Source organism: Pezoporus occidentalis, unplaced genomic scaffold (assembly GCF_034315485.1).
Source record: "Pezoporus occidentalis ecotype Australia unplaced genomic scaffold, CSIRO_AGI_Poc_V1 ctg77, whole genome shotgun sequence".
NCBI lineage: Eukaryota > Metazoa > Chordata > Aves > Psittaciformes > Psittacidae > Pezoporus > Pezoporus occidentalis.
In genome coordinates this window covers 3,900,515-3,920,000 of record NW_026916126.1, presented here as the reverse complement: position 1 = coordinate 3,920,000, position 19,486 = coordinate 3,900,515, and the positions used below count along the sequence as shown (strand labels likewise).

Genomic DNA, 19,486 nt, shown 5'->3' with positions numbered 1-19,486 from the left:
ACCTATAGCTGAAGTATAGGAGCTGTTCAAGCAGTGGATTGTGCTTTAAAAATGCAGTCTGAGCTAGTTGGAAGTCTGTCACATTACAGTGTGGATTGTTTTGACTTTTGAGAGGTACAAGTCTTTGTCCATCTCATATTCCAGTTGATAAGCAGGTATGCTACTGTCTTTTTTTTTTTTTCTTTAGTTGGCAAGCTTAAATCATTTTAGATCAGATGTGTAATGGATTAAGGCAAAAGGTGGGGCCAGCCACTAGGAAACCTGGCGATGATTGCACTGTAGTTGTGCAGGTTGCAAATTGCACAGTGTATTCCCTGGTGCCTTCATTGCTAGTAATACAGGATGGCGTGGAGTGTAGAAGGCTATGCGATAGAAGTTTTAGATAATTTTTCTTAGCAATGATTTCTGGCAAAGATGTACAGTAAGCTACAGTGGTATACATACAGTGATATAGTGGTATAGAAACACAACAAATTTACCTGCATGTGCAATAGCCAGTGGCTTCTGGCAGAGGAAGATGGTGGGCTGAGGGCAATTATACCTGAAAACCACTGCTGCTAAATCTGTCAGCATTCATCTCTGATGCGTAAGTCCTATCTTCTTTACAGGCATGTTGGAACTAGAATTATTAGGCTCGTTCTGTGTACATATACTCAGCTAAAATGCATTCCCTTAAGATTCTGGTGGAATTCTGGTGGTGCGTAGGTCTGTCTTGCTAAAAAGAATTGTAACAGAAACACCAGGCCCTAAGTCTTGACATCTCTATATGCTGCTTAGCTAATTATTTCTTATCTCAGTGTTGTTAAGTCACCAAAAATAGCAGTAACTCCACCACCACCCTTCCAAAGAGAAAGAAATAGAAATGCATCTATGAGGGTTGCATAGTTCAGGTTATTGGTGTGACATTGGTATATAGCTGTCAGAGGACAGGAGCCTCCAGCAGAAGTGAAACTGCTGGGACTTGATGGTTATATCCAGCAAGCACATTTTTCAGAGTCCCTTTCACATCCAACTCTTTCATTAGATACAGGCTCTAACAATAAAAAGGATAATTTCATAGACTTCCATGCATCAAGGAAGATGTATTTTGCCACAGTAGAAATAATTTCTTTTTCTAAGACTTGGTGATTATGCAGCCTTCTGAGACTTTTCCTCCCCCCACACCACTTACAAGCCCTATGTTTAGACATCCTGCACAATAGCAGAGCTCTGCATATAGTGTTGCTCTTATTACTACTCTGTGCTGTGTCATCACAGACCAGATTTTATCAGAGTGAAATCCTTAGGCATTTTAAAGTATTGTAGGAGTTTTTCATGGACAATTTTACAAGTGCCAACATTCAAAATACATGTGATGACAGTGGAAGAGTATTCCAGTGGCTGGCTTAATTTTCCATTAAAGCTGGCAGCAATACTTCCAGTTTTGTCTTTACTTAGAAGAGTGAAAGTCCCTTTATGAAGCTTTGGAGTACCTGTGGAGTATGAATGTGCTGTGAGGTAGATGTATAGTATATTACTTACATAGATAAGTTTGATCCATTCAGTCACCTTTCCTCGAAACAGCTTTATGTTGTGTTATACACTAAAACTTTGTCTACATGGGAGAGCTAGTTAACTGTAAACTTTGTTTACAGTATGTAACTGTTTGGTATTAGTGCACCATGTTATCATGCAATACACATTTGTCCCGGTTTTAGCTTAAACCATGACAACGTTAAACATAAGATAATTTGTTCCATTGATAATGGAGCAAACTCAACTAGACACAGTTTAGAGAAAGCTTTTCAAAAGTAATTCTCATTCAAAAGTAGATTGAGCTCATGCTTACTTAAAATCGTTTGTGTTAGAAAAAACCTTTAAGATCACCTTTAAGAGTCTAGCCGTTAACCCAGCATTGCCAAGTCCACAACTAAACCATGTCTCTAAGCACCACATCTACATGTCTTATAAATGTCTCCAGGGATGGTGACTCCAGCACTTCCCTGGGCAGCCTGTTCCAATGCTTGACAGCCCTTTCGCTGAAGAGATCCTAATATCCAAACCTCCCCTGGTAGAACTTGAGACCATTGTGTCTTGTCCTATCACTTGTTACTTGGGAGACCAACCCCATCTCACTACAACTTCCTTTCAGGTGGCTGTAGAAAGCAGTAGGGTCTCCCCTGGGTCTCCTTTTCTCCAGCTTAAACAAGCCCAGGTCCCTCAGCTGTTCCTCATAAGGCTTCTCCAGACCCTTCACCCTCTTTGTTGCCCTTCTCTGGACCCACTCCAGTGCCTTTGATGTCTTTGTTGTAGTGAGAGGCCCAGAACTGAACGCAGTATTGGAGGTGCGGCCTCACCAGCGCAGAGTAAAGGGAGACTTCCCTGGTCCTGCTGGCCACACTGCTTTTGATACAGGCCAGGATGCCGTTGGCCTTCTCATCCATAGCCATGTGCTAGTAGAGAGCCTGATAGACAGTAGTTAGCTTTGCACATTCACACGTTGTACTAACTGCTCCCAGCCTTCCCTATGTATACTTGCCTCAAAGTCCTTATGTTTTCCAGATAGTCTTTGGAGAAATTTGCATTCTTTCTCAAAAGAATTTATTTGAAGTCCAGACATGCTAAGAAGTTGGAATGACCATTTAGAGGAATATAATTTCTGTATCCATGTCTTAAAGTTGTCGCCATTTGAGAAAAAGTCACGTCTTTAAAGGTCACAGAAGTCCCTTTCATCATAAGCACATGGTTATTGAATGTTTTGTTTTGTACTCTAACTGCTGTTTCCAGTACCGAACTGTGTTCTTTTAGTTGAAATGTCATCTTTATTTTTCTGGTGTCAGAATTCTCATTGGAATTTTTACCATCTCCATGTATTTTATTCCAAAACATTTTATTGGGGATTATATAAGCAAATGTGATGCTTTTGATCATTACCCTTTCTGACGTTAAAAAAAGTGTTAAAAAAGCATGTCTATTACCTTCTTTCACTGCATCCACATGAATTAGCCAAGTGCAAAGAAGCTGTGTCTTGTTACTGTGATTGAGAGTTACTAGATACTAATATACTGGGATTTGATGACTGATACCGATCATGGTATAGATCATGAAGTTCAACAGGGCCAAGTGCAAGGTCATGCATCTAGGTCAGATGAATGTCAAGCTACAGGAGAATGGATTGAGAGCAGCCTTGAGGAGAAGGACTCGGTGTTGGTTGATGAACATGACCCAGCAGTGTGTACTCGAAGCGCAGAAACAAACCGTGTGCTGGGCTGCATTCAAAAGGAGCAAGACCAGCAGGTCGAGGCAGGTGATTCTCCTCCTCTACTCTGCTCTTGTTACTGCATTCAGCTGTGACGTCCCCAACGCAAGAGGGAGGTGGACCTACTGGAGTGAGTCCAGAGAGGAAAAAACCCAAACTATAGGGAGCTTATTTTGTGATCTTTCAGATATTGTCTTACATTGTAATGTTCATTTTCAAGTGAAGTTTCTACATCTTACTGCATTCATAAAAATGAAGAGTTAACAGCTTTTCTAATTAGGACTGTGTACGTGTTATTGCTGATAGAGGTATAAAAATAGCTTCTGTGTATGGTGTTAGGATGAGTGCATTGCAAATACGCATAAAAGATTGTTATAGACTCAAAGTTCTTGAAGTTCAGCTATCTGTGTCTTCAGAATTTGCTTAGCAGAAATTTGAATGCAGCCTTCTTGGGAGAGTAATGGGGAGTGTATTCCTCTAGTCAAATGTTGCATTTTGGTTGTTTCGGTATGCTGTTTACCAAGGCTCTTCACAGGTGAGATCTGCAGTTTGAGCTCAATAGCTCTGGCCCAGGCTCATGTGCTGACAGCAGGTTTTGCAGCAGGTCGCAGGCACAGCTGAGCACTGCCACTGAGCTCTTAGCTGCCCCTTATCTAAGGAGAGTCAGAAAAATCTGCCTGCCGAAGTCTGACAGACTCCAGCTCCAACTTGTGAATTTAGTGCAGAAGGACTGAGTTTTAATCAGGTCCAGAAGCTGTATATCTTTGCTGTGACCTACATGTCATCTCTACTTTTTGCTTGGCCAGATACTGCCACTGCCCTTTCCTCTCTGTACAAGTTTTGCTTTAAATTGTAGATAAAAGTTTCTAACTGTATTTAGGGGCCCTAATTATGAAGTACTGGCCCTTAAAAAAAGCACTTCCTAATGTGATTATGAGGTTTCTTGTCTTTCTCTACAGTGTTTCAGTATAGTCATTATTTTTTCCCAGGCTTGTGTAATTACCATTTTTCAAGGGAGGTAAGCTAATACTTTGCCCCATATATTTTGCAGGCAGCTTAATAAGATGTGCCTTTTACTGTCTTTCTTACTGAGCAGAGCTTGAGAGCTACCTCTTCAGCCTGTCTACACCTTAATTCAGCAAGGCAGAGGATTTAGAAGCTGGATAATAAAGATAAATGAGCAATGGGAAGAAAGATTTGGGATTTTTCCGGGAACTTGGAGGTCAAGAAATGCGTTAGTCTGGGCTGGGGCTACTTTCACAGAGTTTAGAGACAGGATCTCTCCTAGTCAAGATATGTTTGCTGGAAAGTGTCTGCATATGTATAATAATAATAATAATAATAGATTCTGAGAAATTTTTTGGGACTGGCAACAAGGTAACAGTTGCAACAATTTTAGGATAAGCTTAAAGTGTACATGCCTAAAGTTTACATGCATAAATTTGAGGATAAGGCTGTCCAGCCATGTAGTAGGTAGTTGATTTCTTTCAAAATGTGTAGAGTTTGAAGGTGTGTGTGCACTCAAGTGAGAGCTCAGGAGCAGGGCTGTGGGGAGAACATCTTTGTCATAGGTACTGCATATGTGATTAACATAAGGGAAAACGTCTAGAGGGGAGACTACTGCAAGATACTCTGCTGAAAGCTTTGCTTACTCACAAAATAAGTCAACCTTTATACATGGCAGAACAGAAGATGCTCATAATACTAATGTATCAGATACTGTGAACTTTATTACTGCATGTTAGCCTTTCTTTTAACTGTATGAGGTAATGCAGTGCTAATTACATTTGGGTGCTATCTCTGCAAGTGGTATCTTAAAATACGAAAGTGAATTTGTGGCCGAAGATGTTGATTTCTAGACTTAGTGTAAAAAATGCAGGAAAGCTATCCATAGTAGAAAACCTGAAAATTTGTTGGATTTTAATTGTGAGGTGTTTAGCCTTTACAAAACAGTCAAACTCCCAAACAACTGCGCTAGAATAGTCTTTTTGCACAGGGAGAGGGGAATTGTCCTGTAGTAATAGTTACTACATATTGGAGCCTTAAATGCATTAATATTTGCCAGTTGTTACATACATACCCTTATTTCATTTAATATGTTCAGAAAGACGTTCCGACTTCATCTCTAATGTGGGTAATTACATTCTGTTATCTTCTGGCATATTTTTGTTGCTCTCTGACAATGCTTACTTGATGCAGTGTGCCCTTTTGTCCTGATGGTATTTTCTAGGGACAAAAAAAAAACAAAAGACATTTTGGCAGGTAGGAACAGGTGGATGTAGCTTACTTTTCTTTATAGCTGGGGCTCAAGATTAATTTTTTTCCCCCTCCTCACTATTCTGCATTTGGCTCTGTTTACTGCATGCTTACTTCAAAACCAGATTGTTTATGTTACTTGTAACTCACATGGAAATTCCTCAGAAGTCTGTTAAATAATCTTCTTTTAAGATGCTCCAGGTTTAAAAGAAAGTATTGTCTGAGAGAAGCCATTTTTCACATCTTTTAGGCTATATAGGTTTATTTGTGCTTAAAGCACGAAATACCCAAAATCATTAGCAGTTTGGGATTAAGTAATGTGGGAAAGTCGATTCACAATGTAACTGCAGTTGACCTACTGCGGGATAGTGAACTGCAGCATAATGAAATTCCTGTTCTCACAAAAGGGGTTTTATCAGGAAGCAGTGTGGTAATACTAACCACCAAAACCTGACTTGTTTGTTGCTAGGATTTTGCTTGTGGCTTAAAAACAAAGGAACATCAGATACATGGAAGTTTGGTGTTTTTTAAGGTAAAAGCAGTTACTAGAAAAGGGGTTCAAAAATCACACATTACAGTAAAGCAAAAATGGAAGTAGTCAGGCAAAAATAAATGCTGGGAGATTGTAATTTTGCATTGTGTAAACAAGTGTCATCTTCAAGTGAAGGCATTAGGTGAATGGAGATGCTTTGTATCATAAGATGCAGAACACATGCCAAACAGAAAACTCCATTTGATTCTTTTTTTTTTGTTATATGTGAATAGGTTGTCTGGTCTGTGGAAAAATACTTAGCAAATGTTTTGTTTTGCCAGAGACAAGAGTGAGTTCTTAAGTAGGGCAGGATCATTGCAGAGGCTGAAAAGTTTCTTTATATCCATCTTCCTGGGTGAGAATGTTGAGGAAATACTTAACAGAGACCTGTTCTATTCATGCAGTGAAATGAGGTTGTTTAGGAGGCTGTGAAGGGGTCAAACAGAAGGTGCTGGCATAGCAATTGATACTTCTGCAAGGAGCTTCCCTTGAAGAGCTAGACAGTGTTCATTGAAAAGCTACAAGGAATTTAGAAATGCTGTAGCTGAGCAATTGACTAAAATATGCAAATCTCATTATGATGCTGTTTTGAAGAACAAATAGGGTGGCAAATATGCTCATCTTGTTAAACTGCTGTTGGAGTGTATGGATGAAAGAGAAGTGAGGAGGTGATTCTGAAAATGTAAGTGTGATTTGGTTAGTCTGTCCTACCAGTAAAACTGATTGCAACAGTACATTTTAAGGTGGTTATAAAACAACTGAATTACTATGTTGGGTAAACAGTCTACATAATAAACTAAATTCCTTTAAGCCTCTGAGCAAAATAACAGATGAGAGTGTACTATTAAATTAATTATCCTTCCTTAGATTCCTAGAGAAAATTCCCTGTTAAGGTAATTTAAAAAAAAAGAAAAATTCTTGAGCATAAATGAAAACTGATTGAAAGAAGAAAATATGCTGGGAATAACTGCTCTGGGTTTGTTGTTAAAAAAGCTGATTGTGAATACATGGGGAAAAAAAAGAGATGCTCCTTTGTCTAGTTGTGTATCAGGTCTCCTTAAAAAGACTGTTTTCAAAAGCTCTTTTCTGTACTCTTAGAGCTGTAAGTATCTTTTCCCTGTGAGCAATCCTTTCAGAAGGAAAGGAGAATGAAACATCATCACAAGACTTGAGATTTAACACTCGAGCTGTTTATTTGTGCTGAAGTGAAACCAGCAGATTTCTAGGTCTGTGTTTCAGCTGGCATCTCATTAACATCCTGGAGGAGTGATGTTAAAAATTCAGTATCCATCTCAGTTAAAAGGGTCCACCACTTGTCCTTTCCAAAGCCGACAGAAGGTCAAGTCCTACCATTAAGCAGTGTAGATAAGTTCCTGAACTGACTTGTTTTGTTTCTCATAAAACATACAAGGAATAGCTCAGTTGATATTTTTTTATCATTATTTATTAAAGCCTATTCTCAGCCTTGAAAGAACAGGCATATCTTCAAACTACACTTTGATAATGAGTAAGTCCGTACAAGAGGTTCTCAAACAATTCTAAAGAGCCAAGATGGATAACTGAGCAACTTCATATCAGCTCAGGGTTGCTGTTGTCATTTTTATGGTGGCATATGGAAAGACTAATTTGAAAATTCATAAGGCATTTCTGAACTTGAAAGCTTTACCAATTTGGCTTAACTGGAAAAGCAAATGAGAGGTGTAGGCTTGATGGTAAAGCATATTAAAAGGGGCTACAGTGCCTTTTTATAGTTCTTTTTGCTTGGTGTGGAAAAATAAAGGCAAGTAGAGAGCAATTCATTGAGAAAATAAAATGGTAGGATCGGACGAGAGATTAGCTGCCTTTCAAGGAACTTTGTAAAAAAAAAGAGAAAAGTATAGGACAGCAAACAGAAAATGGTCTGGGAAAGGGTCTGATAAATGGCCAGCATGTGCACAGGCGTAGGAAATAAGCTTCAGGAGGAGTGGGAAAAGCAGTGTAGAGGCTACAGTGTACAGTCATGTCGTTGCTGGGTGAGCTCTGTGTTGAAGCCTGGAGCAGAAGCAAGCTTGGGCTGATCTTCCTGAAGGTGCTGCTCCCTGGCAATTAGGCCTGCTTTGGGAAGTCAATTAGTGAGTCACTGGTTTGGGAACTGTGCAGTCCAAAGGCAAAGAGCCTAAATCTGTTTGAGGGGAAGTACTTTGTGGAGAAAGGAGTTGGATTAAGTTTGTGTTTTGTTCTTAAAAACAAAAACAACAAAAGCAATTCTTGTTTTATTGGGAGATTTCTTGGTCTGTAAGCAAAGGACTTTTTTGGCTTGAAGGCAAAATTGTTCAGTTGCTCTAAAGGCGCATTACTTCTGGCAAGTCAACTTCACCATAGCAAAAGTTTTACGAAAAAAATCTGAAATATTGTGATTTCACAAGCTAAGCCCTGCTTAGCATAAGAAGACAAATACAAAAATCTGCAGATGGGAAGCAGAATTATCTGGAAGTAAAAAAAAAAACATAGGAAAGATTTATAGTTAGGGGGAAGACAAGCGTATGCGAAAGTTTGGTGCCAACTGTTACAATGCTTTTCTTATGTAAGTCATTAATGTGATTCTGTTTGTCTTAACGGCCTAAGAACAAGGTGATTAGCAAATGAAATAGAAAGGAAATATGTAAAAATCATTAACAAAAGGAGGGAACATTATTCTTACATAACGTGTAATTAACCTATGAAATTCACTGCCAACCTATACTATTGAGGTCAAAGCCAGAACAGAATTCAAAAATTATTAGAAATACATTTGCATAATGAGAAAATCCACAACTCTATTGTAGGATTTTCTGTAGGTTTAAAAAGAAAGATCCCTGGGAGTATTGCCAGCTAGTACATGGTTGTGAAAGGCTGGGGTAGAGAATTGCTTGATAAACAGGTTGTATAATTATCTGGCATTACTTGCGTTTAGGCATAATGTAAGCTTGACTTGACTTCTTTATATTCTCCTTTGAGAGCTCATCTCTCTCTCTCTCTACTGGCTATAGAAGCAGCTTGGGGAAGTGAGCGTCAGAGAGCCCCACTGAGGCATGGAGAGCATCCACCTCTTTCCCAGGGTGATAGGTGCTGACAGACGTTTTTTCTGTGGTTTTGTAGTAACTTGCAGTATAAAAGGAGTTAACAGTATTCACTAATTGTTAAGGCCTGGGAATTTGTGTTTTCAATCAGGACTGGGTCGAGTATGTACTGTGCTTCCCAGTGCTTCAACTGATTTCTTCTGCAGGCACATTTTTAAAATGTTTTGTTCATTCTTCTTCGTCGTAGCTTATTTCAGTCTGAAAGATTTGAGTTAGTGCCACATAAATGCACAGTTCCTTATATTCATGTTAACGTGATTTTTATTTGGGAAGAGGGTATTAAGTTTGTTCTTCAGAATAACTATAATCTCTTGAGCAGTAAAGAGCTTGTTAATTCTCGTGCAGATAATCCTCAATCTCTTAAACAGACTGACTTCACAACAAAAATAACTGCTTAAGTGCAGATGATTGTAACTTTTGTTTGGGCCAGTAAAGTATGCCTAAAATCCAAATGTACAGATAACTACAAATTGTTTAGAAAGTTTTCGTTACTATCAAAAAGTCAGTCTTTCAATTAAAAATGAGAAGGGCAAATATTTTTTTGAAGTTCCAAAATAGAGTTCTAAAAAACTCAGAAATGAAGTTTGAAAGAGGAAAACTATAGCCAGGAATGAAAAAATAAAAACACAAAACCCAGTCATGTGTTATGACTGCACAGAGCTATCAAATAGTCAACAGAGGCAAGACAGTTCAGTAAATATTTTTGTTCTGTGCTTGGGAAAAAGGCAGATACAAAGTTTACATCATGGGATGTATGATAAGGCGCTTTTAGTTTTCACAGTTATCAAGGAGAAAGTTATACAGTAGTTAAAATTGGCATTTTTAAGTTGGAGGCCTGAAAAACACATATCCGTGAGCTCTGAAAGAGCAGTCCAGAGAATTGCTGTTTATTGTTCATACAGGTTATTTCTTTTTTATCGTTCTCGGAAAACAGAAGTAGTTCCAGATTACTTGAAAAGCACTGTGGGACTGCTTTCTGAGAAATAGATTTAATCCTCTCTGTGACATTAGGCTTAAGCAAAATAATAGAATTATTGAGGTAACTAATTTAATAAATGTAAAGGATGGTAATTAAAGATAATGATTCCTGGTTCTCAGAACATAAGTTTTATCATGTTAACTTTAATATTCTTGATGTGGTTGAGAGTTTGTGTAACAGAGTTAAAATTAATACAGCTGTGTAACACAGTTGGCTTTAAACTTACATGGTGTCTTTTCTTAGTCAACTGGGATGATGCAGTGTCAGTGTACTACCTATGAAGTACATAGCAGCTACCTGATGAGTTTCATGTAGTTGTAAATATTTCAGTAATATTGCCTTGGAATCAGATTTTGGTCTTTCTTACTTAGGTTTTGACAGTGCTGTAGGACTCCCAACAGGGGAGTCTCTAAGGCTGGAGCAGCTGGAGTCCATCTTCCAGTGGCGAAGGGATGTCCCAGCTGCAGAATAAGCTACTGGGCTATCCATGCAGTGAAAATAGTAAACTTGAGAGAAGTGTGAAGGAATCATCTCAGGCTAAGCTGTAGGTCTCCATTTGTCAAGAAATCCCTTGGTAACCTTGAATTACTTGTGTTAATATTTGCTAAAAGCACAGACTGGAGATTGAGTGCTCTATAATGAAGAGGACAAATATTACTGCAGAGCAAAATGGGTCGCACCTCTGCTTCTCTTTTAACTGCATGGTTTGGTACAGCCAGAGGAGAAGTTACTCTCTAAGACTGAAGGCTGTAAACTGTTCTGTGAAGGTTGTTGGAATGCATCCTACAAAGCAGTAAAATGGAAAAATAAAGGTGTGTTTTAACGAATCTGATAATTGCTTGTTCAAAGAGCTCCCATAGTTACATGAAATCAAGGCACCTGTTTTATCTATAGTTGCTTATAAGCACAGATGGCAGTTTGATTGAGTTTGGTCCTCAGTGTAAAGCAGTTGCATGACTTACTGCTTTTACCCATGGAGCAGACTGCAGTGGATAGAGAGCTGCAGCTTTTGCTCAGGACAATGCTAGACACCAGCGTGCACCTCTGTCCTTCCCTTTCTGAGGCTGACAGCTGCTCCTGCCTTCTTTTCCCACTCTGCAGGTGTAAAGGATGTTGTGCTTGCGCAGTCTGTGAAAAGCCAGTTCCCTCTGGAAAGTCAGTTTAAATGAATTAGGTCTATTCTCTTAATTCCTCCATCATGGCGTTGCAGATTACTGGGCATCCGGTTTCATTTGGGAACTTTATTCATGCTGTTTTTTTCTTGAGTGTTGCATCTGTTGCCTCTTTCAGCCAGTATGAAATCCTCTCACAAAAAAAATACACTCAGGAAACAGAGATATGTGAGATTTTCCTGACAAATGCTGTGGTCCAGAAGGGTCTTTCCCTTTCCTTGCACTGGCTGTAGTTCTGTATTTCCAGAGGTGAGTGGCTGGCCATGGACGTTCACACCATTTCAGGTGCCAGAACCAAATCTTTCTAGTACTTCTGTGGTGAGGCTTTTTTTTCTAATTCCTGTTCTGTTTTGCACACTATTAATTACAGTGTTATTTTTTAATAGCTCTCTTGCATTGTTATTAATAGTAAGTCATTCTGATTCATAGTAAAAAAAAAAAAAGTGAAGCTGGTCTGTTAAAGACAACTTTAAATACTCTGCCCATCTGTTTCCTGTGCCACTTGAATTTTGAGCGTTTTTCTCAGCTTTGCTTTTCTTTGGCCCCTTTCCCCTCTCGAAATTTCCACACAGGGTTTTAGTAACTTTAATAGGAAGCTGTGGCATACATTTGGTAGTATCAGCTTCAAGTGCTGGGTTTGAGATATCTTTGTTCATCTGATCTTTTCCTCTCTACTCTCTGCTTTCTTCTCCATCTGCTTTGCTTTTTTAGTCCTGTTTCTCTAAGCATACAGGAGTTTCTCCTTCCTCTGTAGTTCCCCTTCTGTGAAGACCCCTCATACCCTGGCTTTACAGGGCTTTCTTTTGCTGTGGTAATTATTTTCTTGTGAGTACAGTAGCTTAAGTCGTGCTAATTCTGAGCAGTGTCCCTTTTTCTTCAGGTTGTCTTTCTCATCTTTCTTGGCTCAGAAGGTACCTGAGAACTGTTTATCAATGCAAACTGAATTTTGTTGAAGTTCTCTTTGATTTTTAATACTTTACATTTGCTTTTCTCGATTTTATTTCTCAGTTTGGTAATGCAAAGATTATAGTTTTTTCTAATACCTACTATTCAGATTATAGTTTCACTGTGTATAACTGGTCTGAATTTGTGCAACTGTGGTCAGTAAATTTCTTTTGCTGATGGTGATTTTATTTCATGGTGTTCATGGGGCCGGTGTAGCCCCCACCCACCTCTCCCCCCCCCGTTTGGTTTGTTTGTTTGGGGTTTTTTTTGTAGGGACAATAGGGTCTTGGCAAGAAGGGCATCAAACATTAAGCATTGGCCAGTGAATTGTTTGTCAAGTTGGATGATGCTTAAGCAAAACTTCTGGATTGTTTTCTCAGTTTCTTTGAAGTTGCAGTCTCTTCTGGCATTAGACTTAACCTAGCACAGGGAATAAGCTGTGTTTGGGATTTTGACAGGTGTGCTTTGGAGACAGTTGTTAAATATGTCTCTGTCTGTACTGCTCTGATCTTCTGTCAGGGGGGACCAATCTATGAGTTAGAAAGCTGGTGTAAGCTCTGAACTGAATGACTGACTTGTTTGTTGTGGTGAGCACCGGTTTCTCAGGATGCTCATCTTAGCTGCAGCTTGGGGTACATGAGGTGGTTGCTCGTTTTCTTTAAAGTGTCATTCAGTCTCATCTGATCTCACACCCTAAGTCCATCTTACTCATGGCTTGTGGTAGCTTGATTTGAAGCAGTGGTCTCACATGCCAGCATCCAGCTCTCCAGTGTTCCTCAGTGCCAGTATCACGGTTTCTCTGTTTGAGACAAACTCTATTGCTGGGAGTTTCATCTAATGTAAGCCAGACGTGTTTTCTGCTGAAGACTTGTTACCAGAACAACTTTTCTGTAACCGGTGAGTTTTACAAAGATACATGACTACATTATGCATTAGAAAGATCCCATTCTGTGGGATGTTTAGATGAAGTAATGGCAGCTGGTGAAGGTTGGAAGAAGGATTTGAATAGCATTTAAAGTGAAGAATTTTTGGAGTAGCTGAGTCATTTTTAACAAAAATTTAAGGGATGGCTTTGTTAATGCATACTTTCCTGGTGGCAGCAGCTGGATATTGAATATAGACTAAGCTCAGAATGTGGATTTTTCAGGTTTGGGCATTATAGGAAAGTTAACACATATGGTGGGGTATCCACATCTGGAAATCCCCATAGGAAGGCTGCAAATACAACAGGCAAGGTTCTCATTCAGACATGCATATGGGTGTTGACACAGCAACTTGTTCAGAGTAGGTCATTTCCTCTGTTGCTCAAACAAATGGATTGTGCAGCAGTGGCTCCTCCTGGCTTTGAAATTTTAAGTCAAGAGAGGGGTAGGTGGTTGTTCAATGTAGTGTCATTAGTGTAGTTCCAGTTGGTTTTGTGACTAAGCATTTTTTTAGCTGAAGCATTGTCATTTTCTGACTGTGCTCTGCCATGGTGCTGTGCACAGCACTACCAGACTGTGTTGTCTCAACTGCTGTGAATTGATATCCACCAGCCAGTGCTGACCTAGAAAGGTTCTTTGCTGTTCCTACTTGAAAACTGCTTTTTTTCTGTTAAATTTTGTTGAATGAGTCATACTTGCTTATATTTAAAATGGCTATATTTTTAACTCATAGTGGTGATGTTGCAGATTTGGCAGGAGAGCGGGGATTATTTTGGATAATATCAAATTATACACTGGGAATTCTTGATTAAAATATATGAGCTTTATTTGCATCTTGAATTATGGTTTCTCCTTATACATCAGTATTTTGCAGAAGAAATTACACTAATATGTATTTATTTGTCAAGAACTGACAGAGGCAGCTCTGTTTCCTTTTAGGAATCTGGGTAAAAATGGCTTATCTAACAGTAGTATTCTATTGGATAAATGCCCACCTCCACGACCACCGCCTCCACCGTACCCTCCCTTGCCAAAGGACAAGCTGAATCCACCTACACCTAGTATTTATGTAAGTAAATCTCATGGTAGAAGTACATTGCTGACTGCCTTTCACAAGTGTTTGGATATCTGAATTACATACCTGGAAAAATACATACCTGAAAAACAGCTTCAGAAATTTTTGAGGGTTTGTTAATACTCAGAATACTGGCAGAATGAGCAAAACAAGTCATTAGATACAATGCGCAATGTTTCAAATACGTATGTACGTTTTTCGCAAGTGACACTTTAGGTATAAATGGACAAGTAATTATACTGTCCTAATGATTTCCTTCAAAATATAGTAAAAAAAAAAAGCTGGGGTGATCTTCAGAGCAAAACATCATTGGGGAAAGGCAGGTTTTAGCTGCATAGTGTTTTCTTATGCAAGGGTTAAAACTTCTGTTCTAAAATTAAAGTTTCATGGTATCTTTATGAAGAGTTTGAGCTAACTTCCTTAGTAACAGATGTCCACTTTCTTGAAAACACAAGAATAAATTACAGTATGTCTGTAGAGCCAGCAAGAAAATCTCAAGTTAGTTTGGTCAGCTCAAATTGAGGACCCGAAGCAGTCAGCACTTTGGTTTGATACTACACAAGCAGTCTGCCTGAGATGAGAGCTAGATGAAATTGGAAGCAGTTGTGCGCAGAGGCGTAAGAAAATCAGCGCAACCTTTCTGTTTAACATGAGATGCACTGTAAGAGTAGTCTTTTTAATTGCACTGCTTCTTGTATACATTATCTTCAGAGTTAGCTTTTTTGACTTCTTAGAAAAAAGTATATTATCTTACTCTTCAAAGAATTCTGTAGATTTAGGGAATGTCCAAGAATACTGTAAGATAAAGAAAAAAACTGCAGGAAACCTAAGTTGCAAATGCCAAAGTAGTGTGAGAATAATTCATTCCAAGAAATAAATTATAATAACAAATTGATTTCAGGAGTGAACCCAGCTTTTAACATGGAAGGGGTTGTATGATGTAGTTGTTCATTCCCTACAAAGGCAGGAAAATGGAGAACATTCCTGTCTTCTTCCTGTTGTTTTTCTTTCTTCTGTTTTCTTTATTTTACAAATAAGGAGTCTAAATTCATCTGACATCTAATATTCCATTGCAATTTTACAGTTGGAAAATAAACGAGATGCTTTCTTTCCACCTTTACATCAATTTTGTACAAATCCAAACAACCCTGTTACTGTAATACGTGGCCTTGCTGGAGCGCTTAAATTAGGTAAGTTTAGTTTTTATGGTTATTTTACTGCATTAAAAAAAAAAATTTTTTTTCAAAGGAAGTCTCATGTCTTAAAGGTGGATGTTTTACGTGTGTATTCCATGTAATTAGGGTAATGTGTCATTTCTTAGTTTGCTGCTGTTTCTAATCTTGATCATTTCAGAAGCCCCCAAAATCCAGCAGATTTTGTTGAGCACAGATTGGAGCTGAGCTGTGGATGTGGAAGTTTGTAGATAGCCTTTTTTTCCATTGAAAGCTGTGACTGCATGTCTTTGTGCTTAGATTTAATGATCTATAATCTGACTGTGTACGATGTTTTGAACTCTGAGATAGAGGAATTATCACTGCTGGTAAGAAATGTGTTATCTGATGGAAGTGCATTCATAAAACTCAGGTCTAAAAAATATTTTATTGGTAATAGATTTAAAAGTTGTTTTGCAGATTTGTTTGCCGCAAGGCATGTCAAATGTTTCTTGAAATACAGTCGATACAGTAGCTGCCAAGTTTTTTCTAAGCTTCAACTGCTGTGTCCACAAAAGGTTTTTGAGTATTAACCATGAGTGTTAATTATTAACCTACAGGTAGGCTGTGTTATGAAGGCTGGGATGGTTTAAACCTTTAGATATCTTTAAGTATTAATTTTTTTTTCTTCTATTATATTTTAACTGTCATTTATTATTTCCTCTTTATTAGACCTAGGACTCTTCTCTACAAAGACATTGGTAGAAGCAAATAATGAACACATAGTAGAAGTAAGAACACAGCTACTGCAGCCAGCAGATGAAAACTGGGACCCCACTGGAACAAAGAAAATCTGGCGTTGTGAAAGCAGTAGATCACATACAACAATTGCTAAGTATGCACAGTACCAGGCCTCCTCATTCCAGGAGTCTTTAAGGGTAAGGCCGTTGTTATTATTTAAGTTTTAATTTACAAACTGTATACTAAGTCTGAAACCACTGAAAACAAATGGAATCTGTTAAGGAAAAAGAGACATTGCCATTAGCATGAAGAGCATGGGTAAATTTAGAAAATCTGTTTTGAATAGAGGGTCAAATAGTATAGTGTTCCTCACAAATGCTTAATGTAAAACTTCATTTTTTCAGTGTAAAGCTTCTAGCTGTTACATACTTTAAAAGTTTATTAGATTAAGTTTTTGTATAATAATGTCAATATCCGTATTAAAATAGCAAGAATTTAAGTTGCCTTTTTTTGTTTGTTTGTTTCCAAAACAAAACAACTTCTATTGCTTCTAATTTCATGATTTCAAATCAGATAAATCAGTGTTCTTCATAGTATCCTGAATCAACTTGCATGTGGCTTACTAGAAGCTTGCACTCACACTTGTCTTTGTTTCCAAACATAACCATTTCTATTTAGTTTAAAAGTTGTTAGACTTATGTGACAGAGTGAAATACTTGAAATGTTACCTTATTACTTTTTCATATTTTTGCTGAAGTTAGTGAGCGCATCATTGGAATTAGCTGTGGAGATTTCTCAGAAGCTTAAGTTACCTGGTTTTAGGCTAAGGTGGAACCAAGACAAAAAGATATTCTAGTTGTTAATTAGAAAATGGGTAAAACACTAATGTGGGGGATTGTCTATTGCAGTTTTCACTTCCATTGCACAAAAGCAGCAGTGGTTTCAGTAAGAAAGGAAAGAGAAATTCTGAATTTAAACTTCATGCATTGGAGAGAAAGATTAGAAATGAAGAAAATAATCAGTCATTGAAGAGAAGGGAGGTAGTTACTAGGTTTTGAGCGAGACGGATAATAGGATGAGGAAAAGAAATGGGAATACCATTGGGAAGTTGGGGGCCCACTGAAGTAATCAAGAGCTTGGGACATAAATGGGCTTTTTGTTCTTTGCAGTAGTCATAAATTTAAGTGGGATATCGACTAAAGTTTTCTGGTGCCTCTTGAACAGTTGCACTAGTATAGTATTCTTGCACATTGTTCCAGAGCATTACTTCTCTGGAACATTATTTTTATATATATATATATATATATATATATATATACAAGTTCGATAATGTACTCAACTGATCCCATTCCAGCTTGTCAGCAGGAAAGCCTCAGCTTTGGATTTGCGCCAAGAAGTGAGCTGCAGTATTTTCTGATTTTTTTCTCTGTTACAAATCAGTGTTAAAAATGCATCTATGAAATAATTTTCAGAATTACTATTTTAATTTTTCCCTTGCAAATGAGAAAGAAAATGTACAATGTACATGTGTCATTTGTCTAACACTGCTTTTGCCTGTCCTTAGGTGACTTTTCACAGTGTTCAAATGAAAACTTTGTTTCTTCTTTCTACAGACACAATCCTCTTGGCTTGCCCTAAGTGATCCTTTTTTTTTTTCATTCCTCTGACAACTGTTAACATTGCTTTTCTAACATGTCTTGCAGTATTTCATAAATCCATCATCGCTAGGTTCCTCTTTGTTTCTCTTTGTCCTTCATTCAAAAGATGAATAGGACTTTCTCAGGTACATAGGGCACTTTGAGATTTAACAGCAATCCCATTCAAAACCCTAGATCTTTGGATAGCCTCCAGGCAGTTCATTCCTTCTTTTTGTCTTATTCTTTTTCCTTCTATATACTTGCCAAAAAAGGAGTCTTTAGAATAGGGGTTTGAGTGCATTCATCTAGAAAGATCAAGTGACATCATTCAATATTGGTTAGATTTATTTTTTCGCTAGTCATGGTCCTAGCTACTGCAGTGCTAAAATAGCATATGGCTATGAAAAATTCAAAAGATCTTACATAATGGATTTTATAAAATTAATTTTATAAATATTAGTCATCCTAGTTTCCTGTTTGGATACCTGCTTGACTTTGCTGGAAGGTAAATGTTCTAGTCTGAAAAAGTTAACAGTATTCCTTAAGATTGGATTCATGTTCACCTGCATAGTGATGCAAACCAATGCACTCATTTGCAACTGTAACGAAAGCTAATAGAAATATTTACAGTGTAGATATTTTCTGTTGTCCTGGCCTTAGCTTCACTGAATTTGTACCCATTCAGAATTTCTTGCAGTGGCTTTAGACTAGTAACTTTTTCTTTCTCAACAGTAATAATGACATAAAATCTCATATACAGGTATTTTAAAGATTGTACCAGCATGTTGAAAGAAAAGTACTCATACCTGTATATTTTATGTATATATACATATCCTTGCTTTTCTATATATTTATATAGATTAAAAAAACCCAACATTTCCACAATTGCATTTTATAGGAGGAAAATGAGAAGAAGAGTCATCACAAGGACCACTCAGATAACGAATCCACATCTTCTGATAAGTAAGTGTGATATAACTGTCATAATTTTGTCCTTGGTTTTCTGTGGTTTTTTACATAATTCCCATTTTCACATTCACCTGTTACATTTTTTTATATGCACAGCTCTGGGAGGAGGAGAAGAGGACCTTTTAAAACAATCAAGTTTGGGACCAACATTGACCTGTCAGATGACAAGAAGTAAGTTGATTACAGTTTCTCCTGGTCACGGTGATATTCTATAATATGATGCTCCTTCTGGAAAACCAGTGTGTTCTGCTCAGAGATCAGTCAGTCTGCTGATAAACCCAGTTCCAGTTGCACACCCCATTTCACAATGAAATTCTTACCTTTGGTCTTTAAACTGTTGCTATGAGTCCTTCTCCACTAAAATCTCTTTGCAAGCTTTTTTTTCCAGGATCCTTAAACATCCATCAGAAACTGTTCTTGCTATTCTTCCTTCTAATACATTCCCTTTGTTTCATTCTGAGGCTTTAAATTAGTTGCTTGCAACCTTAATTACATCTCACAATACCAAGTGTTAAGTCTTTGCACAGAAATTTTAAGATTAAAGGTTTTGGGTTGGTTTTGGTTTTTTTTGTTTGCCTGGATTTTGTTTTTTTTTGTTCCGTTTCCTTTTGTTCCTACTATCATCTTTTCTGTTTCCACTTTTTCTTAGCTCTTGATTGTCTATCCAGGAACAGGGTTCAAAATATGTAGTAAAAACCAGATCAGTACTTACCTCTGGGTAAACCATGATACCTCTCCCTCAGAAAAAAGGGAATAAATTGAGAGTTCTT

The 19,486-nt window shown here is 37.9% G+C and overlaps 1 protein-coding gene across 18 annotated transcripts in view; it reads left to right on the top strand.

Annotated features, from left to right (window-relative positions):
• KDM6A (lysine demethylase 6A) overlaps positions 1-19,486 on the top strand; it is a 157,750-nt gene that overhangs the window by 122,674 nt on the left and 15,590 nt on the right. For all 18 annotated transcript variants that reach the window (XR_009961508.1, XR_009961506.1, XR_009961507.1 and 15 more), the window contains 5 exons: positions 14,083-14,212; positions 15,303-15,408; positions 16,102-16,307; positions 18,646-18,710; positions 18,813-18,887. Coding sequence is in view for 8 of the 18 variants with exons in the window: in XM_062602442.1 (XP_062458426.1) it covers positions 14,083-14,212; positions 15,303-15,408; positions 16,102-16,307; positions 18,646-18,710; positions 18,813-18,887 (582 nt within the window). In the remaining 10 variants the exon portion in view is untranslated. The remainder of the gene's footprint in view (positions 1-14,082; positions 14,213-15,302; positions 15,409-16,101; positions 16,308-18,645; positions 18,711-18,812; positions 18,888-19,486) is intronic.